This window comes from Miniopterus natalensis, chromosome 12 (genome assembly GCF_054644295.1).
Source record: "Miniopterus natalensis isolate mMinNat1 chromosome 12, mMinNat1.hap1, whole genome shotgun sequence".
NCBI classification, from domain to species: Eukaryota; Metazoa; Chordata; class Mammalia; order Chiroptera; family Miniopteridae; genus Miniopterus; species Miniopterus natalensis.
In genome coordinates, this window is record NC_142092.1 from 62,207,271 (window position 1) to 62,230,567 (window position 23,297).

At 47.2% G+C, this 23,297-nt stretch overlaps 1 protein-coding gene across 2 annotated transcripts in view; it reads left to right on the top strand.

The window, feature by feature from the left end:
- The window catches only part of ASTN2 (astrotactin 2), a 694,472-nt gene that overhangs the window by 311,488 nt on the left and 359,687 nt on the right, over positions 1 to 23,297 (top strand). The window contains exons 8-10 of one of the 2 annotated variants that reach the window (XM_087822856.1): positions 16,769 to 16,853; positions 17,373 to 17,447; positions 18,188 to 18,325. In XM_087822856.1, coding sequence (XP_087678982.1) covers positions 16,769 to 16,853; positions 17,373 to 17,447; positions 18,188 to 18,325 — 298 coding nt within the window. The remainder of the gene's footprint in view (positions 1 to 16,768; positions 16,854 to 17,372; positions 17,448 to 18,187; positions 18,326 to 23,297) is intronic. The other variant, XM_087822857.1, reaches the window with a different exon arrangement.

The following is a 23,297-nucleotide window of genomic DNA, read 5'->3' on the forward strand; positions in this document are numbered from 1 at the left end:
CAGCACGTACAATTTTTATGCCCTTATTATGTACCAGACATCGTGCTGAAACTTTATATAACTATCTTGGTTTCCATAACAACATTCGAGGTACTTATTATTGCTTCCATTTTCCATAGAAGAAGTTGTGTCTTAAAGCAGATGATTGACATTCCCAAGGTCATATATTTATGAAGTATCACAGCTGGGATTTGGACCCAGACTGAGTAACAAGCTGCTGTTTGGAGGAGTCGGTGTGTGAGAGAGTTGGCCTAGCAAGAGCGAGGCATTCTGGCATTCTCCTTTCATAGGTGTTTGCAGAGAATTCTCAGAGGCAGGTATGAATCCTTTGGACAAAGAATTTATAGAATAAGTGGACTTGAAAAAAATAAAAGGACCCAATTGGACTGGCGACAAGGGGAAAGTGCAGAACTGAGAGGTGGCACTGTGACCGCATTGATGAGTTGTAGGGAAACCATTTTTTACGTCTGCCTGGGAGTCTTGCTCTGTTTGCTTTAAATGTGTTGTAAAATGTTACGTTGTGGAAGAGGGTTGAGGTCCTTTGAAAAAGGACAATCTGTGTCAAAGATGAGGTCATGAAATTTCAGAGAGCCCACATGGTGAGCAATAGGACTGACCACTCAGGCCCTGGGAAGGACATGAAGGTTCGAATGGGCTACAGAACTGACTTTGAAAATTTTCCTTATTGGGAACTTGCCAATCCCACTGAAGGTTCAAGGCAACATTTGCTTCTGAACTTGAGAAAGAAAAGAAGTTGTGAGAGATCTGAAATCTCGTTTTGTAAAGCTGCGTATAAGAAGATAACTTGAAGTATCTCTGATGATTATCTTTGGGGTATTTTTTTTTTTTTTCCGAAAAGGAGGGAGGCTCTTGGTTTCTAAGACTAGAATTGATCATAAAAAGTATAATCTAATGGGATTTAAATTAGATTCTATATTTAATTTCATTCAGCAACTATATTACAAAAATATATTAGGGCCTCCAAAAATGGTATATATCTTACTATTTAGTAAAAGATTCCAGGAAACTTCTAAATGTATTGCAAAACCTTATGGCCAATGAGTTATCAACAGACAAGTGTATGGGAAGAGAAGATGGTGGTACAAGTATAGGGCAGAGTTGGGAGTGTAATTGGGATGCACAATCCTTGCTGCGAAGTGTCCCCATACGTGTTAATGGTGAGCCATTTCCAGTAGCCAATCTGCTCTCCAGCCACCACCACTTCTTTTTTTGTTTGTTTGTTTTAAATATGTTTTTATTGATTTCAGAGAGAGGAAGGGAGAGAAGGAGAGAGGAACATCAATGATGAGAGCAAATCATTGACCGGCTGCCTCCTACTGGGGATCGAGCCTGCAACCCAGGCATGTGCCCTGATCAGGAATTGAACTGTGACCTCCTGGTTTATAGGTTGATGTTCAACTGCTGAGCCGCACCTGCTGTGCCCCCTGCCACTTCTTACAGGCCCCATTGTGTCACTGTCTTCACTCCTCCGTGTTTCAGGGTAAATGTCACTTCCTCCAGGAGGTTTTCCCTGACCTTCTAGACTCCATTATTCCCTTGTGGCTGATGCTCCATTCGTGTACTCAGCGTTTCCTTTATAGTAAATAATAATAATAACAATGTGTGCTATATAGTGCAAACTTATGTGTTAGGCACTCTTCTAAGCACTTCACATATGACCTTGTATAATCCCCTCCATTACCCTATGCAATAAATACAGTCAAACTGTAACCAAACCAAGAAACAATCTGATATAAATATACCAATATTTTATGTACCAGTAGGGAAAACAGGCTGTCAGTAATAACCATACGACACTAATAGTAACCAGACAAGTCCTCACTTCAGGGGTACTGGAATGTGGAAGGCTATGCAATGTAATGCCCTGTTTTCACCATGTACCAGTGAGGGAAATAAATCACACAAGTGAAGGCATTCTCCCAGAGTCACACGTCTCGGAAGTGGTGGCGTATAGATTGGAATCCTAGAAGTCTGGCTTCAGAGTTTAACCTCTTAACTGCTGGCCTATACCATCAATACATGATTACTGCTTGTCATTACGAACCTATTTGTGTGATTCTGTGTTTAATGACCAGCACCTAAGAGACTGCGTGCTGTGTAAAGGCAGGGTTGTGTCTGTGTCACTCACTGCTCTGTCCCCAAGCCCAGCCCGCTGTCTAGCACAGCGGGGATGTTTGATAGGGATAATGGAATGAGCGAATGAAAGGAGGAATGCCGGATTTGGAAACAAATTCCATGGGCTTCACCCTTAGACCTGCAATTTTTACTTGTGGTGTGACCTTTGACATGCCACTTTGTTCTCTGGGCCTCAGTGTCTCCATTTATAATACAAGAGGAGTTTACATGAGAATCTATCTACGTGCTCTCTGGATCTCGATTCTATGTAGTGCACACTCCACTGAAAGCAGTGCTCTGCCCAACGCTGGCTTCAGGAGGCTTACAATGTGTGAGGGTGATATTGGCTCTGGCAGAGACTTCCAGGTGTGTTTTGTAGCCTTCTGGTCCGATCCACTCATTCATGCCAGCAAATGCCTCAGTGCAGGTCATCCGGGGTGTGGCTAGTTCCCCGTAAGCTTCATTAATGTCTCTTTCACCAATATTGAGCCCCAGGAAGAGTCAGTCACCAGGAGGGAAGCAGAGGAGACACTGCCCCCACCCCTAATTTGCAACAAATCAAGCTGCCCTCCTGGTGGGCCCTGTTTTGTTTTGGAGAGAAAGTAAGAGCAAGATGGAAACAGTCCAAACATCGAATTCAGACAGACCTGGGCTGACATCGTGGCGCCCTCTCTGACTAGTGCTGCGGTTTTGAGAAGATTGCTTAATTTCCCCCGAGCATCAATTCCCTGCTCTTTTTCATCAAAAGAAAAGGTATTCACTTTTGCGAAGTTATTGTGACGATTATAATCAATACAAAGTCCCCGCTACGTTATATGGCAAATAGACGTTTTCAACAAATGGGAATTATTGAATCAGGGGCAAAAAGAACCCCCCGTGTTGGCAGCGCTGAGCCCGCAAAAGGCTTAACGGTGATGGACTGTGAAGCGTGAGGACAGGTGCCGAGCAGGCGGGCCCTCCACGCAACCATTGGAAACGCAGCACTTGGCGGTAGCCAGAGCCTTTTCTGGCTGCCGATGCCATCCGTAGGGAGCCCCTTCTCCCTCTCTTGCCTGATGGCAGCTTTCATGTCACTTTTCATGCCAATGGAGATGATAAAGGCCTCTGAATAGGGGGCGCGTGTGTGTGTGTGTCTATTTCCATCCCAGCCTCTTGGTCACAGAATTAAATGTCTCTTAATTGAAACTTCACTGAATGGCTCCGTAGTGCCCACAGGGGTGGAGGTGGCACACCAAGACTGTCCCTCAGGACAGGGCGTCGGGAATTCAAGCTGCTCCACACAGTGACGCGAGGGCAGGTGGTGTCTCCCTGGGCCGTGGGCACAGCCTGCTGCCATCTCTCTAATGACCGAAAACGGACATCACAGCGAATCCCGGCTCCCTAGTGACGCCCGGCGCGGGCGCTTGGACACACACTGCTTAGTTTTAATGATTCACAACGATTCTCCATCATAGACCAGTCAATGTGGCGTAAAGATGTTTTGTAAGAGAAGCTGATGGAAGGAGACTTGACTCGGGGTGGTGAACACACAGTACAATATACAGATGATGTATTGTGGAATTGGACACCTGAAGCCTATATGGTTTTATTAACCAGTCACCCTGATAAGTTCCATTTTTAAAAAAGAGAGAAACTGATGGGAACTTGTTTTTTTTTTTTAAATCAAATTGTTGCCAGAAAGCGGAGGCTGGCTGGGGCATGGGGTGAGCGCTGGGGGTGGAGCATGTGTGTGCTTGTGCGAGAGAAGCGCCGAGACAGTGGGAGGAGTGGGGAGGGAAGAGAAAAGAAGGGAGGGGGCATGGGAGAAATCCAGTAAAAGAGGGGGTGGAATTAACAGGAAGCGAATTAGTCTTTGCTCTAGGCGCCCTGACAGCTATATCTTATGTAATCTTCACATTAACTCTTTTTTTTTTTCTGATTTATTTATTTATTTATTTATTTATTTATTTATTTATTTATTTATTTTTGTTTAAAATATTACAGATGTCTCTTTTTCTCCCCAATGACCCATTCCACCCCGTCCCCTCCCCCTCCCCAGTCCCTCTCCCCACCATTGTCCGTGTCCTTGGGTTGTGCATATCTGCATATACATTCTTTGGTTACTCTCTCCCCCTCCTCCATCCCTCTGACATTCGTCAGTCTCCTCTATGCTTCCATGTCATTGAATCTATTCTTTTCATCAGTTTATTAAGGTCTTTAGATTCCACGTATAAGCGAGATCATGTGATGTTTGTCTTTCGCTGCCTGGCTTATTTCACTTAGCATAATATTCTCCAGGTTCTTCTAGACTGTCCCAAAGGGCACAAGGTCCTTCTTCTTCACAGCTAAGTAGTATTCCATGGTGTAAATGTCCCTCAGCTTTTTCATCCACTCATCTACTGATGGACACTTGGGCTGTTGCCAGATCTTGGCTATTGTAAACTGTGCTGCTATGAACACAGGGGTGCAAATATTCTTTCTGATGAGTGTTTCAGGATTCTTAGGATATATTCCTAGAAGTGGGATCACTAGGTCAAAAGGCAGCTCCATTTTTAATTTTTTGAGGAACCTCCATACTGTTTTCCATAGTGGCTGCACCAGTCTGCATTCCCGCCAGCAGTGCACCAGGTTCCCCTTTCTCCACACCCTCGCCAGCGCTAGTCGTTTGCTGATTTGTTGATTTGTTGATTTGTTGATGGAGCCATTCTGACAGGGGTGAAGTGATACCTCATTGTGGTTTTAATTTGCATCTCTCTGATGATTAGCGACGTTGAACATTTTCTCATGTGTCTCTTGGCCTTCCGTATGTCCTCTTTGGAGAAGTGTCTATTCAGGTCCTTTCCCCATTTCTTAATTGAATTGTTTGTCTTCCTCTTGCTGAGTAATCGGAGTTCTTTGTACACTTTGGAAATTAGCCCCTTATCAGATGCATCCTTGGCAAATATGTTCTCCCAGACCGTGGGGCTCCTTTGTATTTTGAGGCTGTTTTCTTTTGCTATGCAGAAGCTTTTTAGTTTGATGTGGTCCCATATGTTTATTTTTTCTTTTGTTTCTCTTGCCCTAGGAGATGTATCAGTGAAACGTCCACTACGTGGGATGTCTGTGACTTTACTGCCTACGCTTTCTTCCAGGATTTTTATGGTTTCATTTTTTTGCATGTATCTGTCCAATTTTCCCAGCACCACTTATTGAAGAGACTGTCTTTACTCCGTCGTACGCTCTTGCATCCTTTGTCAAATATTAACTGACCATAATGGCGTGGTCTATTTCTGGGGTCTCTGTTCTGTTCCATTGATCTATAGGTCTATTGTACTAATACCAGGCCGTTTTGCTTACAGTGGCTTTGTAGTACAGTTTGATGTCTGGCAAAGTGATCCCTCCCACTCTGTTCTTTTTTCTCAAGATGGCTGCAGCTATTCGGGGTCTTTTTTGGTTCCATATAAATTTTCAAAATGTTTGTTCTGGATCTGTGAAATATGCTGTTGGTATTTTAATAGGAATTGCATTGAATTTATAAATTGCTTTGGGTAGTATGGGCATTTTAATGATATTGATTCTTCCAATCCATGAGCATGGTATATTCTTCCACTTGTTTAAATCTTCCTCTATTTCTTTTTTCAGTGTCCTGTAGTTTTCCAAGCATAGGTCTTTGACATCCTTGGTTAAGTTTATTCCTAGGAATGTTATTTTTTTAGTTGCAGTGGTAAATGGTATTTTTTTTTAGTTTCTCTCTCTGAAAGTTCATTGTTGGTGTATAAGAATGCCGTTGATTTCCAGATGTTTATTTTGTATCCAGCTACCTTGCCAAATTTGTTTATCAAATCAAGTAGTACTTTGATGGAGTCTTTAGGGTTTTCTATGTACAGTATCATGTCATCTGGAAATAATGACAGTTTTACTTCCTCCTTTCCAATTTGGATACCTTTTATGTTTTCTTCCTGCCTGATGGCTGTGGCTAGGACTTCCAGGACTATGTTGAATAAGAGTGGTGAGAGTGGATACCCCTGTCTTGTTCCTGTTTTTAAGGGAAATTGTTTTAGTTTTTGACCGTTGAGTATGATGTTGGCTGTAGACATTAACTCTTGAAGGAGACAGACTCCTTTTTTATTTTATTTTTTAAAATATGTTTATGGATTTCAAAGAGAGGAAGGGGGAGAGAGAGAGAGAGAGAGAGAGAGAGAGAGAAATCAATAATGAGAGACATTGATCGGCTGCCTCCTGCACGCCCCCTACTGGGGATGGAGCCCAAAACCCAGGCATGTGCCCTGACCGGAATCCAACCATGACCCCCTGGTTCATAGGCAGATGTGCAACTTCTGAGCCATGCCGGCCAGGCAGACTCTTCTTTTTTAGACTCCTTTTGTGTGCGGAGGAAATGAAGATGGGTCTGAGAATTGAACTTGGGCCTCCGACTTTCAAATTCTTCCCTGACTGTGCTACAAAGGAAAGCAAGGCATGGGGAAAGACAGACAGACAGCAAGGTCTATAGAGACACACTCCTATAGAGGGAAAGGGAAGAACCGAGAAGCAGAGGACCAAGAGAGAAACTGAGGCAGCTACAGAAACACAAAGATTGAGAAATAAAGAGGAGGGTGACGGGAGAACCACAAAAGAGAAGAGGGACACGGGAGGCCGGGGGCGCAAGAATAGGAAAGCGAGAGTAATCAGGAGCGAGGTTGGCAAAGTGAAAACGAGCGGGTTCCGCGGAGGGTACATATTATGGACAGTGGTGCAGTACTCCAGATGGAAGGAACTGGAAACGGCAGTTCTCCAGCTTCCATGGAAGCTCACCGGGACCCTGACCCCTGGCCGTAGCTGAGCCTGAGGTCACGCTGAGAAAGGGCAGAAGCCACATGCTGCCCGCAGGCTCTCCTCGTTTTCCCTTTCATGACTAGACAAAGGCCAAGTCCCATCTAGGGGCGTCTGCACCCCTTGCTTTATGGCATTGACGGCATGGGCAGGTCACGTGCACGTGGCCAGTGCACTCAGTGCACATCTGGAAAATAATTACTCTCTTGGCTTTAATTTTATAAATGAATTTGATTTTAAACCCATAAAGATAGCCAGTGCTCGAAAAAGCCATCGGTGCATCGCTTTTGTAAAGAACTCTTTTGCAAAGTGAGTAATTACTCTCTGCTTAATTTATTCTGTATTTTTCACTCTGTGGTTTTGGATTTTGTTGGAGCATGGAACAGCCACACGATTAATCCTCGTGTGTTCCCCATAGAATAATCATATATCGTATCCTCACTGCATCCTTGTGAATGGGGGTGCGCCAGGCTGTGTTCCCCATCTTTTAGCTGAGAAGGACAAGGCTCAGAGAAGGGCCACTTGCTAACTGGTGGGGTCACAGCTCCAGGGGCATCGACAACCTCATGGCCCTGCCTCACCTTCACCCCTGTGAGCCCCAGTAGAGGTGTGGGAAGCAGCCAGGTGGCACCACCAAGGCGGGCCCTGTTCAGTGCCACGCAGGGTCACACTGAACCTCCTTTATCCTACCTGGGCTAGCGGGGAGCTCTGACGCCAGAGCCGAGCAGACCCGAGTTCGATTGTGACCCTGTTGCTCTCTCCCTGTGAGGACTGGGGTCCAGTCACTGAGCTCCCGAGGACTTCCCCTGCCTCAGCTGTAAAATCTGGGGGACAGTAGCTCCTGCTTCACAGAACGGCTGGGGGGGGTATTGGTGAAAAGCTGGACCAACCGTGTCAGCTTAACAGGCTCCATCAGCACCTCCTAGCTCTTCCCTTTCGCCAGCTCGTAACTGAGGGTCCAGGGTAAGGGCTACAGTCAGGAACGAACGTTAGGCCAACCAGCCCCCTCGGCGTCTTCACGGCAATAGCAGGTCCTGCCTGTGGAGCCCGTGCCAAGAATCACGCGCTGTCCCTGGCGGCGGCAGGAGTGATGAGGCTCAGCGCAGACCTGAGGCAGCGAGCCTTGGCCAGAGACGGGACACACACTCATGGAGACGCTGGGGAACAGAGGTGGGGTTCAAGCCCTGTCCTGGCTCCTGGCCTGTCTGCTCTGCTTTAACTCGCCCCTCTTCACGCACGGTGCTGGGGCTCAGCATGGAGAATTACTGTTTTTGTAGAGGGGTCGTGGGGGGTTCCCAGAGGCTGTTGCCTCACCCCTGCAGAACTAGGACTGGGTTCCTCAGTGTCCCTTAAACCCTCTGGCTCTGCTGATCCAGCGGACCCTGCCGCTCCGGAGAAGCCAAAGGGCTCGCAGTTTCCCATTCATGCCGTGACCTGCCTTTGCACCCGTCCTCGCCTCTGTCTGGAAAACTTCCTTCCCCTGGAGAGGGAGGCCCTACGGCCTGGGGGCGGCTGGCTGGGTTCCAGTCCTGGCTCTTGACACTCAGCGTTTTGACTTTCGTCAAGCAAGTAACTTACCCTCTCTGGGCCTCAGTCTCCTCACCTGTGAGATGGGGTTGAAGATAGAACCTATTCACGTAGGCTTTTCATGAGGGTCACGTGAGTGGGTATAAATGAACTTCCAACGCCGTCGGGCAGGGAGGAGTCTCTGTCCCCTCATTCTTATTACTCGGCCACGTCAGGGATGTGTCCTGCCCTTGGGGAAGAGTGTGACACCCTTTTTTCAGGACCCTGTGACTCTTGGCACACACTCTCCCTCTAGCACAAATCACACACCTTGCGGCCGTGACATAGTTTCCTCTCCATCTCCGCACTTGAGCGTCAGCAGCTGGAAGGCAGGGAGCTGGGTGGGTGCACCGCTGTGCCCTGGTGCCACCTGTGCCAGGCACAGAGCAGTGGTACAGAGAATGAAAAATGGTCTGAAGAAGTGAGACCTGAACCAGAGAGGAGGCAAGGACCGTGTGGCGAGAAGAGAGGAGCTAACAGCAGGAAGCCCAGGAGGGGAGCTGCAGCCGAGAGGGACGGGGCAACAAACCAGGGGGCAAGGAGGGCCTGGGTTTGCCCAGCCTGCACAGCAGCAACAGCAGAGATAGCAGTGCTGGCAGTAATAGTAATAACAACAACACCTCCACTTACTGAATGCTGCCTGCACGTCTGGGGATGTGGTAACTGATTATTTTTAATTTATCTCCAATCCTTAGGATGGCTTTTAAAATTGGGCTTAAGATGCCTATTTTCCGATGGGAAAACTGAGGCCCAGAGAAGTGCAATGACTTATCCAGGCAGCTCAGGTCATGGGTAATCGATCAAGGACTCAGTCTCAGGTCCTTTTGGTTCGTAGGCCAATGCCGATTCCCCTTCCCTTTCCCGTGGCCCCTGACCCCATCCGGGTTCATCAAGGCAGCATGGGTGATTCGGGGCTCTGGATGAAGGTGGGGGGGTGCAGAGAGGGCGACTCCCCGCCCAGCAGGCCCAGCTCTGTGTGCTTGTGTCAGGAATCCCAGGTTGGCCAACTGGAATGAGATCCTTCCTGGATGCTGGAGACGTCTGCGTGTGTATCTGTTCCAGGCTGTTAGGGAGGTTTCTCCACCCTTCCTCCCTCCTCAATCAGCCAGAATTTACAAGGATCTCTTACCCACATGTTTTCCCCCCAGCACGAGTTTGTAGATTATGTGTGAGTGGTACACTCAGGGATGGGGGAGGCTAGGAAGAGAGGGAATGGAGCCAGTGGAGAGGGATCACCCTGGCTGAGACCCTGAACTGGTGGCCCTGGTGTGACCTGGCTGGTGGCCTCTCAGTGCCCGGGCCACCCCACACAGATGCCCACGTGAACTGGGTCAATGCCATGTAGCCTCAATTAAGGACTCTGATCTCCATCTGACTCCATCACCATCCAGTGCCACCAAAACCTTTTGGCCTCTATTTTTTTTTTTCTCTTGCTCTCAGAGGTATGATGCTGAATAACAATGAGGGCCCAGCAGCTGAAATGCCGGTGTCCAAGCTGTATCCAGCTCTGTCCCACATGCCCCGTATCCTTCTGGGATCAGGCCTGCTCATGGCAAGAGGCGGGACTACAAGGCAGCAAGCCCGGCCGCACGGCACACTTTACGCCTTATATCCTGCCTGTTGCATCCCGTTGACCAACACAAGTCACATGACAAGCCTGACGACAAGGGCCAGGAAAGAACTTTTATTCTCACAGCCATATGACTGGGTGACACTGCTGTAGGGAAATGACACCAGTGATTCAGCCTACCACAGGGTAGAGTGACCTTCAACACCCCTGATTTCCTGTCCCTGTGTTATTTTCCATCTTAAAGAATTCCCCCCAGAGAGCTGTCGTATAGCCTGGGAAGGAAGGACCAGAGATGCTGTGCTGGGATGTTCCCTCCTCTCATCACAGCATTAGGTAGCTGCTCACTCTCTCCAAGCCTCATCTTCATGTTATTTAAAGTGGAGGCAGTAAGCCTTCCTGCCCATGTCGTCATGGAAACCAGAAATTATTTGGCTACGTTCAGCATGTAGTAGATGCTCAATTAGCAGAAGGTCTGACGTTACCCCTGTGTCTGACCCCTGCCAGTAGAAAATCAATCCAAAGGCCCTTCGTTATTTAGGTGTTGTTAGGAATTCAGTGCAATCCTGCATACAGCATCTTCGTTTGAACAGCAGGTATTTCAAAGAGCAATTCTTAACCTTTAGATGTAGTGCAGTTTTAGAAACCAGCAGGATGCGATTGCAGGCTCCCTTCTCCCCTTACCCTTGCCGTAACGATCATTGTCAAGTTAAAGCAGCTCTCCTTGCTCTTGCCCTTGTGGTTACTCTCATTGTTGTGATGTTTGCGATCGTGTGAAAGACCTGAGCTCTGAAGACCCAGCTATGACCTTGGGCAACGGGCTAATCAAGCCTGAGCTTCGGTTTTCTTATTTTACAGCGTGTATGCTCATACCTTCCCCCTCGAACGGGCCTTGGGAGTGACCTGTGAGGTGACACACAATAAGCTGTTTCAAGTGTCTTCCATGCGTCCTTGCACAGAGCAGGCCCTGGTCATGCTCTGCCTCCCCCATGCCTCCCCCACCGCACGCCTGGCCCCCAGCGGGACCCCAGCGACGCAGAAGGGCAGGGGCTCAGGGCAGCCCCCTCAGGGTCGGGACGGGAGGGGGTGCCATGCACGCGGCTGCTCCGGGGGCCCGGGGAGATGTCTTTCTAAGCCACAGCGTCAAGAAGAGTAAACAAGAAAGTGAGCAGCAGCCAGTGTCCCTGGCCTGTGATGATAAGTGATGACTGAGCTGGAAGAAGTGAAAATGGAATCACAAGAGGGTGACGGCTGGGAGGAGAGGAGCCCGACAGCGGGCTAACTTGGGAAGAGGGCTTCGCACTTACCTGGCACTCTTGTGGGCAGGCGACGAGCTCCTCTGGCCTGGGGGACGGAGTGGGCAGCACCCCCTGGCTCGTACCCCGGTCCTCCTCTGCCTGGGTCTCTTTCATAGGAGGAGCCAAAGAAACAGGCAACAGCTGTTGCGGACTCTGGGCGCACAGGGATCAGCCCTATAGATTATTTCATCAAAGCTGCCCCCACGTGCAGGCAAAGAAACTGTGTCCCTTTGGCCTTGCAAAGGGCATCCATGGGCATTGAGACCACCCTTCCTCTAGAAAGCATTTTCTGTTTCCACTAAAACAAGACACTACATGTGCCCCACTTATTCAGGAACAATGGTAACAAAAACCCAAACAGTTATGATGTTTCGGCAGGAAGAAATGTGCCAAAGATTGCTCTGAGGACTTTTCAGATATATCTCTGATCATTCTGGCAGATAGGTGATATCACTCATTATAGGTTAGGAAACAGAGAGGCGAAGCGACTTGATCAAGTTCATACAAATGCTAAGAGGCAGAGCCATGCTGTAAACCCGAAACGAGATGATCTTGGGGCCCACGTCTGAACCGCCTCAGCAGCCACCAGCCTTCCACGACCCCCACGAGGCGTTGTCTGCTTCGAAGCGATACTGGAGCACCTTCTGCAAGATACACTCAGACTGTTCATAGTGGAGGGATTCTGTTGTTTTTACCCGAGCATTTATGGAGTGAGAATGCACATAATGAAAAGTGAGAATTCAATAAGTGGAACCTAAGAGACCTAAAGAATAAATATTTTAAAACCAGTGCAACTCATGTGTAGCTGATAATACAGAGTTCTAGTAATTAGCACGATGAAAATCTATTTAATTCAATTTCCTTCTGGGAAGCACTTTAATGAAGAGATTAAACTCTTGTTTTAAGTTCTGGGTTATCAATCACATATAAATGTATGTTTTTAATCTGTTAAGAATATTTTAAATTGATTATATTTAAAAACTCCTCTTCGTAAATGCAATACACTGTCATTATAGGAAACGTAGACATGTCAGAGGAGGACCAGCTAAAAAAAGAATTCCTAGAAAATGTTGCCAGGTGTAATGTTGAAAGATTGAGGCCACCAGTGCCATGAAAGAATGCTGAGGTCATAGTCAAGAGCCCTGGGTTCTAATCCTGCCCGGCCCAGAGGCCAGTCCAGTGATTTGGCCAAAGGTCTCCCCTCTCTGAGAAATGAAGCTGGGGCAATTGGAACAAGATGCTCTTTAGGAGCGTTTCCTGCTCTGATGTGAAATAGAATTCTATTTTAGATGTTTTACCAGCACTCATGTTTACACTTTCCATTTCCTCGGCAAATGCATGTCACCAATGTAAGAACGTTTCTTTCAGTCTCTAGCAGAACTGTCATTTTTCTAGATGAAGTCGGCCTGAATTTATGATCATTAGACTATATTTATATGTTCACGAATTCTCCCATCTATTCATTTGTTTGTTTAACAAATGCTTTGCCTACCCTTCATCAGGCACTGTACTTACTAATTGCTAGGATATAGAGATGATTAAGAAAAGGTTTCTGCGATCAAGAAACTCCCAGGTTAGTGGGGAAAATAGGCAAAAAAAAAAAAAAAAAAAAAAGGTTTCCCTCTCCCATTGACATAGGCATTACTATAGTGAAATACACCCCTCACTTACGCATGTGCCAGGCAGTGCAGCAGGTGTTGGATGCAGCTGTGAGCAAGAGGGGTGCAGTCCCCTCTGTTGCAACCAGAGGAAGGGAGCATGGGCAACCTGGGAACCCTGAGTCCCTGGAGCTCGCCTTTGAAAGCCTGGCTGCCCTGCATGAGCAGAGGCAGGACTGAGGAAGGGCCTCGCCCGGGGAAGGGCTTCATCCCCAGCTCTGGCTGTCGGAGGTTTGCATCTTGCAAGAAGGCAATGCTCGGTTGCAAACAGTGGAGAATAGGCTAAGCCAGCGAAATGGGCAACGGGAGTCAGTAAAGCCGACAGCCACGGCGTTGATGGAAATCTTGCTGCAGACACCTGGCCCGACTGCTAAGAGAGAGCAGAGCTGAGGCTAAAACTAACACTGTCCAGAAAGCAGGGGTTAGGGGTTGGGAAGACAACACAAACAACTGACTCCCGGTGCTCCGAACTGAGGAGCATCTACTCTAATGGCCCATTTTTCAGATGGGGAAACTGAGGCCCAGCAAGGCGCAAATTACTTGTACAGTGTCCCTAGAGTTAATATGTCAGCATGGAGCAGAATTCAGTGAAAGGGAAAGGGGAGGAAACTAATGTATCTGCCTGAACCGCGAGCTTTGCCTTTCGCTACTTCAACGTATTCGCACATCAGCTCTGTGGGAGTGACGTTACTGCCGCCCCCATTCTATAGATGACAAAACTGAGTCCCGAAAACGTAAGGTCAGTTTCCTAAGGCCACACGTCCAGGGAGAGAGAAAGTGAGGCCTGGAACCCGGGCCTGTGTGCGGCCTGCATCCCTGCGCTTTTCCCTCCCCGCTTCCTGTTCCCCAGGCAGCCTGCGGGGCCCTCCGGGGATGCCTCTCATTTGCAAAATACATATTTGCTGTATAATCAGTGTCAGTAATTAATGATCCATTCCGAGGCAGGGGAAACTTGCCTAGTAAGCACAGGAGGAAGAAAGAAAGAGAAAAATAGAGCAGCACCCTTTTCCTGGGTAGATTTTTCATGCTCACTAATAGTCCCCGAAGGAGGGAAAATGACCTGTGCCCTTTCCTGCAGAGCCCCTGACAGGAGAGACAGGTGCCCTTTCCTGGCAGCCCTGCTCGCCCACCCAGCCTCACATCCCGTCCCTTGGCCAGAGGTAACCATTTTACCTCCCCCATTATGAATCATGAGGACTGTGGCTTGTGACAGGTCATAAATCAGTCCTGGGAGTCTCGAGGACAAATCCCAGGACTTTTCATCTTTAATATTAGACGTGTTTAAAGTGGTGAATATTTCATGAAGGGACTGTTGCATTTTAACACATCATTAGCGACTCCTCTCCCTCCCACGTTGGCAGATTACTCTCATCCAAATCTCAAGGATCTCGGACCTCTCTTCCATTATTTTTACCTCCAGTAACAATCACAAGTCCATTAGGTTGCCCATAATAACAGCGCCCGCGTTCAGTGGAAGACCCGGGGCATGACGCTGGAGAGAGTTACAGGGGCCACCCCTGCCCGCAGACTAGGTGTCCAAGGAAGGGGGCAGTTGGATCTCACTCTCTCTGCGTCTCTCCCTGTGTCTTTTAACAATCTTAGATATTCTGAATATTTTTAATACTATCTCCGACTGATTTTTCACCCCATATTCTGTCTTATTACCTTGTTCAACGAACATTTATTAAGCCCAGGCCGATTGCCAGATGTTTGCAATGCCAGAGGTACAAAGATTAAGCAGCACTGTAATATATAAAACAGGTTAGAGTGTTTGTTAACACTCAGAATGCTTTGTGTAAGGTCAAATGCGTAACATTTACAGTGAATCGGTGAAAGCAATAAGGTTGTTTGAGGAATGCAAACATTTTGAAATCGGGAGTCATGGGTGAGAGTTGTAGAACCCGTGTTACCCTAGCATCATATCGCTGCCAGGCTTTGTTTGGGTTGCACAAAGGTGAGAAAATCCTGATTCATAAGACACGCAGTTGTAAATAGCATGAGCTTGTTAGCGCCTCGGCTCACAGTCTCAGTATCCTCTGCCATGAAGCAAAGATGACAGGAGATTTTTTTTTAATGAGGCCTGCATAAAACATAACCTGAATATTCTCTCCATCGTCCTAAATTCTAGCCTGTAATAGCTGAGTGTTTAGTTTTCACTTTTAAAGAAATTTAAAAGTAATTTTTCTTGAGAAAACTAAAATCTGAAAGTTACAAAGTCCCTAAAAATCCCCCATAGAACTATATATATTCCTGAGAAATGTGGTTTGAAAACTCGCAGAGCAGATCAAATAGAATGCCTGTCGGACTGAAGAATTGCGGTTCATCTGGGGGTGTGCGTGAGGGCGATCTCGAGAAGACCAGGAAGAAGGCAACCTGACAGCAGTAGTCTGGAAACTTATCAGAGCCATAGCGAAATTATTCATTCAACCCACAGTGTTGAACATCTACTCTGTTCCAGACAGTGAGCTAAACCAGGGCACTTCCCACCAGCATTTTCCAAGGTTTGTTCCACAGAACACTAACCCTGTGACTTGTTGCATCAGCCAGCTTTCCAAAGTGAAATACGTTTAGGGGAAACTATCTGTATCACCCTCGTGCAGAATCACACTCTACTGGCTCTGAGGAATGGTACCATGTTTCCCAAACACTTTTTTTTATAGAATCTATTTTTGGTAAAACATCTGTGAACATTTTACAAATGCACCTTAGGAAAACCTAATAACTAATTGGATCAAAACCCTAAGGAGTGTAGAGTGGAGCAGGACAGATAATAGCAAAGGGGTAGGACAGAGAGTTTCTGAAAACCCTTCCAGGATTCTGAACTTCGGGCATATACTAGGAAATGAATCATCTACTGACCAAATCAAATGGGCATGGCCAATGGAAGAATACACTTAAGGGTGCTAGCAAGAATTCGTGCATCCAAGCATAAGATGTGGCGAGAGAAAAATGATGCATGGATACGTGGATGGATGAATGGATGGACGCATGCATGCATGAGTGGAAGGATGCATGGATGGATGGATGCATGGATACATGGATGGATGGATCCATGGATGGATGGATGCATGGATGGATGCATGCATGCATGGATGGATGCATAGATGGGTGGATGGATAGGTGGGCAGATGGATAGGTGGGCAGATGGGAGGGAACAAGAAGGGAAAGGAGGGGAGAAGATGAGAGGAAAACCAATTAAAATAAGCAAACAACAAAAATAAATAAAATCTGGAGATTGTAAATGAAAATAATTTTTCCAAAAGGGGAAATCAAGAATATTTGGAGGCAGTGACATTTGATTTGGGGCTTACGAATGAACATGGATTATTTATTCAGGTGGAGAGAATTTAACTTTCTGATTACACTTTTAGTACAAATGTACTTTATCATGGCGTAAATATTTGAATACGAGCCCTCCGTTTGTGGCCACTGGGTCACTTTCTGTTTCCCTCATTAAGCCAGGAGCTCTTTCGGCATCTGGGTTTTACCTTGATTTCTGTATCCCCAGCAGAGAACCTGGCAGGGATTGAGGTCAGGATTTGATGGATGAATGAATGAATGAATGAATGAATGAATGAACAAATGAATAGATTTGTTATTAACCACCATGGTGGGTAGACCAGAAAGCCCTCTTTCCATGGGCCTTTTCTAAAGCAAAGCAACTTGCTTTACTTTCTAAGAAAACAAGGAAACCAGGGGGAGACTATGTGAAGCAGGCAGAATTTCACAAAACTGTTTTCTTGTTTTGCTTACAGGAGAGTGTAGCTGTCATGAAGGCTATGCCCCCGACCCAGTTCACAGACATCTGTGTGTGCGCAGTGACTGGGGACAGAGTGAAGGGTGAGTGACAAAGGACACTGGGGCAGCGATAGCGGAGGACCATCCTCACCTCCTCTGTTCTGTTCCCAGAGGCCCCAAACCGCTCCTCAAAGAGGACTCTTCCTCTGTCACAGTTTGATTTCTGCAAAACCCAGTGGAAAGTGAGCCCTATTTCCCAGCGAATCCCATTTTAGTATTAAAGGCACATGATGACTCTCCCAGAGATCAAATGCTGAAGGTTAACACCCGTCCCAAGCCGTAAGCCATGAAAGAAGACTTTCTTAAGTGGACGGGTCCTGGAAGAGAGGCAGGGTTTTGTACATGACCCCAGGATGGGCAAAGTGGCCTTTAAAAGGGCCGAGTCCTTCTATACAATGGAGACACTCTTTTGTAATATACACAGTCTTGCCCAATAATTACCTGTGCAAAACTGGGCTGTTTATAAAGCTGCTCTGAAGCAATATCCACGCATGAATCCTCCTGGCTCCTCACTAATAGTATCTCCTGTCTCCTTTTCTTTGCCGCCTTCTTGCCCTGCAGGCCTTGGCCTTACACAACACTTGAGAGGGGCTACGACTTGGTGACGGGGGAGCAAGCCCCGGAAAAGATTCTCAGGTGAGTTGAGAATCCCGTTGGGGCCTGATGCTGGGGAGAGGAGGGGGCTTATGGGGCAGTGTCGTCACGCCTCCTTAGATGATGGAACCTGTGCACCTCTGGGCTGTAATGAGTACAAAGGAGCCCTCGCTGGCACAGGTGCACCGTCCTCGCCCAGGTTACTGTGGCGACCTGTTCTTGTCTGCCCGCCACCTAGACTTAAAGACTCAAGCACTTAACCTGGAAGAGACATTACTGATTATGTCGTCGAGAGGTTTGAAACATATTCTATAACTATAGAACCTGCTCCTGCTACCCCCATGAAATCTCGTGTGAAACATCAACACTTAAGCTGATAAAGACATCATGGCAAATTAAGCGGCCGACTGGGAATCAGATTTGGGTTCCAGTGGATTCAGAGTGCAGGCTTTTCGCCTCTGCTGACTGCCCTGCTGACTAAGCAGTCACCTCTGGAGCCCTGCTGACTCCCAGGACCGCTGGGGAAGGCGGAGCCGAGATGGTCCCTGTCCTCGCAGAGCCCACTGTTTACTGGGAGTCAGGACCTATGCGCACATGGGCTGCGTGATGAACGGGTTTAAGAAATGCCCAAGTCTGAGTACAGCTGGTGCCTTGAGAATGCAGGGGACTCGGTTGGGTGGGGAAGTAAGAAGGGCCCGGGAGGGGACGGGAGGAGGGACCCGATTCTTCTGTTCTCACTCTGCTTCCTGGGGAGTCCCCCAATGGAAACTCTTACATTGCAGGTCTACTTTCAGCTTGGGCCAAGGACTCTGGCTTCCTGTCAGCAAAAGCTTCGTGGTGCCGCCTGTGGAGCTGTCCATCAACCCCCTGGCCAGCTGCAAGACCGACGTGCTCGTCACGGAAGACCCCGCAGACGTCAGGTAGGGAAGCCATCCCCAGCATCCCGCAGCAAGGACTTCTTGGAGCAGGGAAGGCCCCTCTGCTCCAGGACCTCAGCAGCTCCTGTGATGAAGGGCCCCTCACAGGGTTGAAGTAGGCGGCTGCCTTGAGGCTGATGTAAAGAACTCTGTTCACTATGCCATGGTCCATGCTCCGAACAGCGCCCCCCGCTGGTGGGCCTCCATGCTTGTATTTCAACATCATTCCTCTCCTTTGGGGCTTTTATAAAATATGAGAGAGGCTAACACATTATCTGGCACATCATGGGATCATTAGTGGTCATACCTTATAAAAGACCATTACTGAAAATAGTACATTGGAGCGTCACGGAAATGAAAGATTGGAGCATGAGATGGTCTCTGTGGTGACTCTGGTGCAGACTGTGGGCTACTTCGTAGGTTCTAATTGTCCAGGTCCCATTTATTTGCTTTTTCCTCGTGAAAGGATGGAGACCACGTCTCTCCTTATACATTTTATACCCCGTAGTTAACTTCATTATAGACTTCCTCTTCTGTGCTCTAATCAGTTGCTTACATATCATTCTGTCCGATTATGTGGAGAATCTCTTAAGGTCAAAGAAATAACTTATTTAGCTTTTTAATCCCCAGTTCCCTGCACATATTGGACATCTACTAAGTGTTTATTGATTTAATTAAACCCGTGGTCTTAGATCTGATCCTACTGCTATTTTGGAGCTGTCTGCTGGAGTTTTTTCTTTTTTCTGTTTCCCAATTTGATTAGGAGAAGCATTTTAGAAATGTAAATGTTATTAAAAATGGACTCAGATAGCACTTTTGGGATTGGCTTGTACACACTTACTGGCTGCTGACCTGGAGCGTGGAGCCGTGGTGATTCATGCTCCCAGCGATTGTTATTCTGCCGCTGGACAGCTGCCTTCGGGTCCTTCTGAGTTGAGATGTTGTCATATGTCCATGGCGTCTGGGTAGGAAGCCCCTAGAACCCAGCTCTCCTGCTTTGCAATGTGTTTATTCTAGTCTTTTCATGGGGGGGATGAAACTGACATGATTTTTCAGGTTATTAGTATTTTCCCAAAGAGATAGCTTTAAAAAAAGAACAGATTACAAAAGGGATAGCCTTTAGGAAATGAAGTGGTCGTTATGAAGACCTAAGACGGTTTCAGGCACGCATAAATTAACTAATGGTAGATTGTTGTTATTTCCATTTTTGATAGAGCTGAAGTAGATGAGACCTTCGTAAAGCATGTGGTGAGGTTTCTCTGCATTACATATTTTAAAGATGGAGCAAAGACCATCTGGTTGAAAGACTCCTCTCAAAGTCATCCAGTGAGCTTGCCTGAAATCAACTGCAAGTCGGTCTCAACTAACTTTCCTCAGGGTTCTATATACTTGACATTGAATTTGTGAATCCAGTGAAGCTAAAGCTGTCAGACTGATGGTGCCGATCCTCACCCTGGGCTAGAATCCCATCTCTACCCTGTATGAGCTTTGTGATCCTGTCCCACTGCACTGGCCGAGTTTCCGTTTCTCTGCAAAGGGGGATAACAGTGCCATCCTCACAGAGTGTAGTGATGACTCATATCCATTGATCATTCCTTATGTGCCCAACACCTTCTGAACCTCTCATTGCATCCTGTGTCAACCCCATGAGTTGATGCGATTGTTATTATTTTCATTTTACAGAGTAAAATATAATCTGAGGCATGAAGGCGATGCCTTCCCTAAACGATGAAGCCAAGTTTCCACCCAGATCTCTCCAGTTCTGGAACCTATGTTCCTAACTATTTCACCGAAACACTTCCCAAGAGTTATGATTAAATAATATAGGTAGAGGCTGGTACACATCAATTTTCGATGAATTGAATTCCCACTATGGCCAAGTTCAAGTAGCAACTGGTGATGGTGGGGAAGGCAGTGTTGGGAAGGCCGTGTACTAGGTCATGCAGCTGAGAAAGACCATGATCTTCAGGATAAAAGAGCTCATTGTTCTCCAACCCGAATTATGTTAACTAGCTAGCCAGCCAAGGAGGGGCCCAGGATATCAACTTTCGGGGACTCTAAAACTTCTTTGGAAATGTAAAAAAAATAAGAAAAGTGTAAGTAGTAGAATGCATTTCAGGGAGAGTACTGGATGTAGTTGGAAGGGATACTGTAGTACGTGGACAGGGGTGAGACCTCTAAGGGGCCTGGTCCAATAGCAATTAGACGCGTCTGAGCTCCAGCTAAGGATGCTGTGCCTGGTTACGTGGAGGCTGTGCTTTCATCAAGTTGGGGCCAGAGCAGAGTTGCTCAGGACTGCAGAGGGGATGAAAATCTGCAGCCACGGGCCCCCCGCTTCTCAACCCTTTCTGGATAAACCAGTAAACATCTCCTTCAAAGAAAAGTATAAATATTCCAAAAGTATTGGTTTGATTAGGGCACTAAGTGATTGTCCTGCTCGGGGTACCCACAGTGCCTTTGCCTGGGCTTGAAGCACCTACAGGCAGCCTTTTAAGTTTCCTCTTGATTTTACCTCTTGCATGCCCATTAGATTCACTGCGAGGTGGAAAAACGATGGTGATCACCACCATTCAGAAGAGCCTGTGCTGTGCAGGCTGAGGTTTTCAAGTTGCACAGATAAACCTCGTTTGACACGCTGTTGCCCAGACGAGCCTATCATGGGCGCTTAAAGAATTAATGAGTTCTAATCAGATGCTCTGTTAGAAATTAATAAATGATAGATCATAATTATAGATAGCCGATAATATGCCTCAGGATCTCAGCAGAGAGGTGAGAAGAAAGGCTGTGGGAAAGCAGAGTCACGGAGAAAAAGATAAGCCTTCGGGTAGGATTGGAAAGGAAACCGTAAAGGTACTTTGCTAGTTTGTGTTTTTTTTTGTGTGTTTTAGTCTGTGACAGAATGTTACCTAAGTATCGAATCTCCAGTCTCACTCTAGGGGAGGCAGAGCAATTAAGCCGTCAAATGCACCGGCTGCCCTTCCTAGGTGGCTAAATTTAAAACAACCGACAATAACAGATGTGGACAAGGACAGGGAACAACTGGAACTCTCACACCGTTCCAGTGGGAACGTAAGTTAGGATGACCGCTTCCCCAGCCTGCGGGGCAGTGTCCACTTCAGTGTCCACATACCCTATAGCTCATCAGTTCCCCTCCAAGTAATACACCTAACAGAAACGTGTATGAGACATTCAAGAACACTCATCTGTACTGCTAAAAAGCTGGGGGGAAGTCCACAAGTTGACAGAAAAAGTAGACATATGAATTATGGACTAATCATACAGTGGAATACTATGAATGATGGATATTAAAGAACACAACAGCCACACCCATCACTGTGGATGGCTCTCACAAATGGAACATTGAATTATGGAAGCCAGACACAAAGAATATAATTAATTTGGGTGGGGAGCTAAAAGTTACATGCAGATTTTCAACTGTGTGGGGGTGTCCGGGGGGCGGTACCTCTAACCCCTGTGTTGTTGTTCAAGGGTCCACTATATATGTTTATGTAAACTTCAAAACCAGTAAAAACTAATCTATGAAGTGAGAAGAAAGGGTAGGGATTACATTTGTTAGATGGAGGGGGCAGTGATGTGGGGAGCTCATGAAAAGTTTTATGTGATGCTGATAATAATTCTTGATCTGGGTGGTGGGTGCACGCACGGGTGTTTTCCGTCTATAAAAATGCGGCAGGCTCTGCAGATATGATTGCACTATTTTCTCTCTGCATGCTATATTTTGACTGAACATGATGATATAAGGCAGTTCATTGTTTTAAAGGCATGGGCTTTGGAGCTCAGCTGACCTGCCCCGAGTTCAGGCCCCAGCTCCACGCCCTGTGTCCTGCAGGAGCTGCTCTATAGGGTTTGCCCTCGTGGGGACTGCAGATAGTATCTCTGCCTCACAGGGGGAAGGTGAAACTAAATGACAACACGTTGTGAAGCACTGAGTTTGGCACGCAGTGAACTCCAGAAGCATTCATTATTATGTTTGCTATTATTGTAGCCTAGTGTAGCATTTTTTTTTGGTTTTTTTGTTCCCTTCATCTTTCGAGCTCTTTTCTGTTTCTTTTGCTGAAAGGCTACATCCGATCTATGATGCATCTTAAAATCAATAGCGTCTTAGTATCGAGAGCTCACAGCAGTCCTTTGTCAGGGGGTTCGGGGAGACTTACATGAATATACAGATCTATACCATGTGGTAAGTCTGGGGCTTTATGTGCATGCGGATATGAGCAGAACGAATGCGAAGGCACGTGTGCGGCACACACGGAGGGCCTCGGGGGGCTGCAAAAGGAAGAAAAAAATCCTGACCAAAGGCTTTAGGCAAGTATTTGCAGGAACCAGAACATTGGCAATTAACCTTGGATGTGGAGAGCGTTTGGCTGCGTGGAATCTGAGGCGGGAGGGAAGGCTTTCAAGCGTGTGAGTTGAAGGGCCGAAGACGCGCGCTCTCCCCTGGACGGCTCCCACGCGCGGCGGGCCCAGCAGGAAGCTGTGGGAATGAGATTTTCAGCGTCCGAGGCTCTAATGGTGTCTGCTACAAAGGCACTGGAGCAGCGCGCACTCCAGTCGAATGGCATACGGCTTCTTTTCAATGCTGAGCACCTTCGCGAGGCCCCTCCTGTGTGCCAGACGCTGTGCCAGCGACTGTCGGGAAGCAGGTGAAGAAGGCCTCTCCTGGTGCAGCAAGGAGCATGGAACAAGAGGCTGGCTTGAGAGAGAATGAAAGGCCCTCGTGGAGAGAAGCGCGGCAGACGGCACTCACTGCTCCACGCTGGGCCCCCTTCACAATTTCAGGCGGAGCTGGTTCTTCTTACAAGAGAGATTCGAGACTAGCTGTTATCGTTGGAATAATAATCGTCCACAAAGCTCAGCTTTTGGAGCCCCTCAGTGATTTTTCTATTATCTCAAATCAATGAAAATGAAGTGGTGAAATACTGTTAAATCCCCGGCACGTTGTGGAGAGAATCAC